The 7,274-nt window shown below is 40.4% G+C and overlaps 1 protein-coding gene across 1 annotated transcript in view; it reads left to right on the plus strand.

The window, feature by feature from the left end:
• Nucleotides 1-897: 897 nt before the first annotated feature.
• dpp6b (dipeptidyl-peptidase 6b) overlaps nt 898-7,274 on the plus strand; it is a gene marked incomplete at its 3' end in the record, with an annotated part of 89,182 nt that continues 82,805 nt past the window's right edge. The window contains 1 exon segment of the mRNA XM_014030949.1: nt 898-1,723. Coding sequence (XP_013886403.1) covers nt 1,529-1,723 — 195 coding nt within the window.

Below are 7,274 nucleotides of genomic sequence, written 5' to 3' on the forward strand. Positions count from 1 at the left end.
AGCTTTAGATTTTTGTGTTCACCGGAAAGCAGCAGAAATGTGGCACCTGCATGTTTCAGGGCTTAAAAATGGGATGYGCAGAAAATAGATGACAGTTTAAGGGGAAGTTGTTTTGAATCTGGCAAAAAAAGAAGAAAATCATATGTGCAAAATATAGTTATTTGTGTGTAAATAAGACAGTGAAAGGTTTGCTATATTTAAAAGCTACGCTCAGGAACTAATCTTTGGATTGACATCTACAAATCATTTGTGTTCAACACACAGCTAATCAACATTAATAAAACCAAAAATAACAATAACTCAGTCAATTTTAAAGTTGTTAAGCTAAAATTTGGTGTGAAGATAACTGAGAATCAGTTCCACACACCCCAAGCACTAACTAATTAAACAAGCTCTATTTTTTAAAAAAAAAATAATTCTAACTATTGGAGTCAGCTGTGTCTGTCTGTTAGCAAAATATCTCAAAAAATACTGGATCAAATTGAATGAAACTCTCAGGAAGTAACCACTGGCTGTGCATCTACAGCTGATTACTTTCTGGTGTCAATCCAACTTCAGATGGCCGCCGCAGCCAAATGAAAGAAGGAAACCCAAAAAATGGCAATAGCTCAGTCAGATTTACAGATATTGAGCTGATGTGGTTGTAGCTGAGAGTCATCCCCAAAACGTTCTCTGAGCTCTGACACATCTCGCGAGATCGCAYAATATGGCACGAGATCAAGCGTTTTCTTATTTGAACAAATTATAAATCCATCCTTTTTGAATATATATTTTAGTGTCAGACTTCAAGAAATAAAAAGAGATAAACGACATCAGCCTATAAGCCCAGAAGGTGTAGTGTCGGTCAGCCTGCCCTGTGTGCGCAGCGCCACGGAGAGGCACTCGAGCTCCGTCCTGGGACCAGGCTGTGATCGTTTTGTGGAGGGAGAAAGAAAAACAGAAAGAAAGAAGAAAAAAAAAACAGAACCTGATTCATGGGCTCCTAAACGAGTGGGACTTGTTAATCGGAGCGTTTGAACGGGCGCGGACTTGGAGGAGAAAAAGGGCGCGTGGAGCTGGAGAGAAGTCACTTCTCATGCAGAGCGCGTGAGCAGAGGACAGCTCCTACACCTCTCTGCGTCCTTCATCAGCTGGACACAGGAAAGAAAGAAAGGTGTGCGAATCATTATCTCCGGCTCCTTTTTATTTATTTTATTTTTGTTTTGTTTTGCGGACAATCCAGCCGGCTGATGATCGACTACTATCTGATGAAAAGCCCGGCACTTCCGCCTGCTATCTGCCTGGAAAGGAGGCATCAGGAAACTGAAGAGTGGAGACAGCGTGTCCTGAATACAAAAGAGGGCAACTATTGACACCAAGACCCCCAGTCTCCCCGCGTGGACAAAGCTGAAGGGACTATCTCTGCGCAGGATTCAGATTGATATCACTTTCCCCCTCCTCTTTTAACAGATCATCACCCAGAGATGCGCATTTACTAACCCTTATAAAGCGCACGAGGGAATTGTTCCTTATTATTATTATTATTATTATGGCCTCGCTGTATCAGAGGTTCACCGGGAAGATCAACACCACCAACTCGTTCCCGCACCCACCTGAGGCCAGCCACCTCCTGGGGGGCCACCAGGTCGCGGACGAGGAGAACGGAACCAAGACGGGTCCGCAGCTGGCCGACGGCAGAGCGCGCGCCCTGCACCGGATAAAGTGTGTGCGAGAGGACGAGGATGTAAGAGACGCTTGTTATTTATTTATTTATTTATTTATTTATTTATTTATTTATTTATTTGAGTCAAACACGTGTGGAGTTGAAACAGGGACAAAAACATGGAGGTTTTAAAGCGTCAGAACGTTCCTGCATGTGGGGATTATAGTTATTTTTTTATTTTTAACTTTTGCATGTTATTTATAAAAGTTTTAGGAAAACGTGTTTTATTGTAGCCTGTCTGCAAATATTTATAAGGTCTGTTATAAGCTGCTGCTGTCTTTCTCCTGTTTTAAAGCTTCAAGGGAAAGAATGATGATGAATTTGTGAAAACAYCCCCCCACCCTGACTGTGAAGTGTTTACCAGGAGATGATCTGAATTAGAAGCTCAGTAGGTGCTGAGATTGGAGAGTGTGTGTTTTTGTGTGTCTGAGCTGAGCATCTTTTAGCTTCTTTTGGTGCTGATACTCTGAGCTCGTTTGTTGTTCAGAAGATCTGGATTAAGTTTAACTCTGAAGTTTGATTTATGTTTATTTTAGAGTTGCAGCTTTGGTACTTTTATGGGAACAAGTCCAGGAAAGTGGAAGGGCCTTGAACGCACCACAGCCCTGCATGATTGAACTTGGGGTTATGGTCATTTTGTTGTGGTTGCCTTTACGTAAAAGTATTTCATATGAAATGTTTATATGTTTACACAGCGAGTTAGCTCATAAATTGTAAACTATGTTCGTCCAGGTTTGCGCAAAGTCACGATTCTCTTTCGAGAAACAAAGTGCAAAAATCATCTTTTTTCCCCCTCCTCACTGCAGAAAGGTGAAAGGCAGGTCAAGATGTTTTCGCTCGTGTGTGCATTTGTGTTCCCRACCTTCAACGTGGCTGCTAACCTTAAAAAATGCAAACATAAATATATTTTAGAATTTGGTGTGGTAGTAGCTGAGCGTCAGCCCCATCACATATTCTGTGAACAGATTGCACGAGACCTCAGTTTAATTATTTGCCTTTAACCATAGAWTAAATTGTCGGTYTGGTAGCAAAAKAACTCATCAACCACTTGGCAGATTCTTTTGAAACTTTCAGAAATAAATCATTTGATGTTTGGTTATGATTACATTTTAAAGTCCGCTCGATCCAAGATGGCTGCACAAAACCTTTAGAAAACACAAATATAATTTAGGTCATTTTGCAGATTTTATTTTGAAATTTGSTGCCACTGAAGCAGAGAGTCTCACAACACATGCTGCAAGTACTCACTGCATGCGAGTTTTGCTTAAAACCTTAGCATTAACTGTTGGAGTGGAGTCAACCCTGTTTGTCTGTTAGCAAAATATCTTATAATCCACTGGGCAGATTTTAATGAAACTTTCAGATATTAACATACAATTCATTCACTTTTAAAGGCCATCTGATTTACACACCTGGCTGTCATTGTTATTGAACATTAGCAAACACAAAACCTACTGTAACTCAGTCAGTTTTACAGAYATTGGGCTGATCTTTGATATGATAGTGGCTGAGGATCATTCACACCTACAACTTTCACGAGATTGYGCGTGTYRTTATTTTCAAGGTTTGACCAAAATGGTGAAATARCAAATTGCATTTCTGCAGTAAACACTATTATATTCAATGCTTTGATACCCAGACATGTCAATATTTCTGTTAGAGTGTTTGGCACAGCTAATCACAGATAAACCCGCTCTGAGCCAAACGGCATCAATCAACAAGTGAACCGGATTAAGCTCGGCTGTGGCTACAGACGACCAGATTCAGCCTCACGCACGACTGCTTAGGACCAGTGCTTGTTTACCAAAGATAAAGTTTTTAAACATGCAACAAATACTTACTTATTTAATGCTTCTGTGAATTACTGATGTCTGTTGCATCAAGCAGGAAGGCTGCAACAGGCTGGGTGATGACATAGTTGCTCGTCAATAACAACAAGAGAAAGATCAAGCTGGAATATTTTAAATGCATGTCTCGTTTTCATTAAGATCCTCTGTTCTTCCTTTTAAAATCACGTGTTTCTTTAACCTGGATTTCACCAAATGTTTTAAGGAGTTGATGTTGCCCCGCTGGACTTCCAAGATCTTTTTCAGGTTCATGCTGTTAACCTTGAGGTCTCCTTCAGACTTGAGCCGGAGCATGAAATTGCATTTTTCCTCTGGAGATGAGGAGTCCATTTCCAATCACTCCCTTCTTTAGGAGAAGTTTCAGCCCGCTGTTGTTGCTCTCACTCATTTTGTGATCCAAATATAAATGTACTGTAGGTGTTTACCTTTGACAGGTTTTCACAGGTTAGTCTCAGGTGCAGGAGTGTTAGGACCTTATAAGAACAAGAAAGTCTGGTAAACACCTCCCTAATTTGTTTACTCCTGAGCTCACAAACTCACTTTGTTGTTTGTAGAGGGATGTATGTGTGTGTTGTGAATAAATGTGACTTTGCTTTCTGTGCAAGATTCGGTGTTTTATGGTTGAGTTTGAGTCGCCCTGGGGGGAAATCAGCAGCAGCTCTTTCTCCTCCTCACTGCCCTTTGCTGCAGCTAGAAACCTAATTAAATGTCCAATGTAAAGGTTGAGGATGGTGATATTTTACTTTCGGATTGAAGCCCGGGGACTCCTACATGATCCTTTCTGCACTGACGTTTCATTCATGGACACATAACAGCAGAAAAATGTGAATATTTGTCTTCTTTTTTTCTTTTTTTTTGTCTGGGTCTGGCAATAAAATCTGGTATTTAACCTTGCAGGGATCAGAGTGAACACATAAAACAAAATATTTTTAATGCTATTTTTCCCGTATCCAACATATTGGTGCAACTTTAGGCAGGAAATTTTCACTAAAGGACTTGAAAATCCCTTTTATTAATTTAACATGCAGTATTTCGTTAGAGGAAAAAAAACACTAAATCCTCAAACAGATAAAAAACCAAGCCATGCACTTCAAATCAACAAACATTGAAAAAAAATATATATATGTATATATATGTTACAGAAATTAGGATTCAAGCAGATCAACAATGTCAGAGTTTATAGTTTAATGTGCTAAAAACTAGTGAACCCGGTGAGATGACCTCACCATGACACCGACACAGGAAGTCTGTAGACACACATATATGTGGACAGGTGTTGTATTGCTGAAAGACTGTTCTGAAGTGCTGTGTCAGGAGGGSTAAGACACATGGACATCAAGTTTAGGATATTAGATCCCCCAGATCACTACCAGAAGTGACCTGAAGTCAGACCTTATCCATGGTATTGAATACTACCCAGTATACTCAAAGCCAAAGCCGAACAGTCGAGGCACGCTGCTGTTGTTGTTCCATGTTTGTTTTCACACAAATATGTCTGAGTTGTCAGACAGATTCCTCCATTCACAACGTCATTTTCATTTCCATGAGTTTTTGGCCGTTTGACTGCTTCCGGTTACAACGTTCTGGAAGCGAGTAGATGAAGCAAAATGCAGCGTCCGAGCACTTTCAGTAAAAACAAACACACCAATGAACTTCTGACCAATCACACAATAMTTTTTAATACGGAGGGAAGTGAAAAGTTCTCCCAGCGGGTTGTGACAAGAGGTGGAAGACTTGAAGCTGCGAAGAAAATGATGGGATTTTCATCATGCAGCTGCAACAATGAGTCAATTTCATCAGTTTGGATGGAGGCATGTGGAGGCCTTACTGTATGTCATGAGGCTCTTTCAGAGGACCACGGCCCATTCCGTGTTGATGCTCCCTGTGGACGTTCAGGAGTCACCAATGCTGCATACTTTTAGCCAGTCTCTGTGCCGATAAAGTTTGCATTTATTTCCTCCTCTGCACCCAGAGCAAGGAGTTCGCATGTCTTGGAAAACAAACAAACAAACAAACCCAAAACCRGTTATGTTGTTTCGGTTATGACGTTTTAACATAAGAAATCTATGGCTGGGTGGTCTCTGATATGTGTTAGTTACACTATGTCACATTATTTTATTTAGATGGAGATGCTACCCCGGCCCACTTTTTCAGACGTCAACAGCACCGTGTCTGTTACTGCCATGCTCGGAGGTGCAGAGGCACTGCAGAGGTTTCAGTCCCTCCTTCTCAGCCTCTGTATGTCTTTTGAATAGACCAAGGTGGTCAGAATGGCATAGGGCATCTTCTGAAAGAGCCTATGGATGAACATAAACACTCTTTGTCATCGGAGCGTGGCCTTGTGCAGGGTAAGGGTTAGACTCTTCTGCTGATGGTAGCCTACACATGAGACAGTGAACCTCTAATCCTGCTGACACCAGCTGTAGAAACATGATACAGGATGACGTGGAGTGATGTAGTGTCCAACACTTGTGTCTGGTTGGTAGACAGGTTCTKTAAGGCTTGACACACAACAGAGTCTTCCCTCGATATAGTTTCTTATCAATGATTGGAAACCTCCTTCATTAGCTGTGACTGTATATGAGAACCTCCAGCAACTTCCTGATAATACTATCACTCCACTCATGATGCCACTACTTACTGTAAACCCTTTGGTACCCATTCTAGATGTACTAGCTCATGGAAATCTAATTTACAAAGCCATTGCTGGTCTGCAAGTGTATCAAATTATGTCTAAATTAGATCATTCCCTCTGGGTGCTTAACTTCTTTTTTTATATAAGTGTAGTTCATCTCACCCTTTTAGGTTTCAACTTTCTTCACTTTAAAATGTAGCTCCTTATCTGCTTTTTAATGGAGACATTTTCACATTTAGCTTCAACGTGTAGTTTCTGCAATTTTGCCATTTTTTATATTAACACTTGAAGAGAACAAAGAATATAGATTTGGTGTAGTTGTATATATTTTTTCATTTTTACATAAACAAACAATTACGGTAGGTTGTTCCTCCTTTCCTGAAAAGAGCTTAAATGAACTCTTGCTGCCTATATCTGCCAGTTTTGTGATGACAACTGTGTACTCATGTGTTACTATTAGTAGTAGTCATTAGTGAGAGCTCATTTCCCGAGGGGCCAGCTTAATCTCAGTGTGGCATATTGCCTTTTTATGGGGTATTATTCCCCAAGGTTGCTTCCTTAAACAATAACATTTCACTGAAAATGCCTTTTCATTTTCCTTTTTAATTGGTTGTTCTTGCCCAAACCCTAAATGCTGTTGTACTTTATTATGCAACCAGGTTTTATTGGGACTTCTGAAGGGTGGAAGAGGGCCAAAGAAGTGGCTGAAAGATGGGTAAAGGTGCTGTATAAGTGTCATTTACCACAATGGCAACGCAGATGAAGTGATTTGCTCCCTGAAGAGTATGATGGCAAAAAGCAGTTTTGGTGTAATTGTGCACAAACACAAAGATTTGTAGGTTTTCTGAGTTCCCATTGTGTGTTTGAGAGGCTATCACTTCACTTAGGAACATATTTCTTCAGCTTCCATCATCTTGTAATTAATTTAGATATGGTGTGTGTCCAGAAAATGGTTMAAAAAATGCAGAAAGAAATCTTTGGTGGGCTGGAGAAAAGAAGTTCAAAGGAAGTGAAACATAAATCTACCTGAGTGTTTGACGTCAATGTGAAATTTAATTCACATCAGATAAGACTGCCCAGGGCTCTCTCT

This window comes from Austrofundulus limnaeus, unplaced genomic scaffold (assembly GCF_001266775.1).
Source record: "Austrofundulus limnaeus strain Quisiro unplaced genomic scaffold, Austrofundulus_limnaeus-1.0 Scaffold6, whole genome shotgun sequence".
Taxonomy (NCBI): domain Eukaryota; kingdom Metazoa; phylum Chordata; class Actinopteri; order Cyprinodontiformes; family Rivulidae; genus Austrofundulus; species Austrofundulus limnaeus.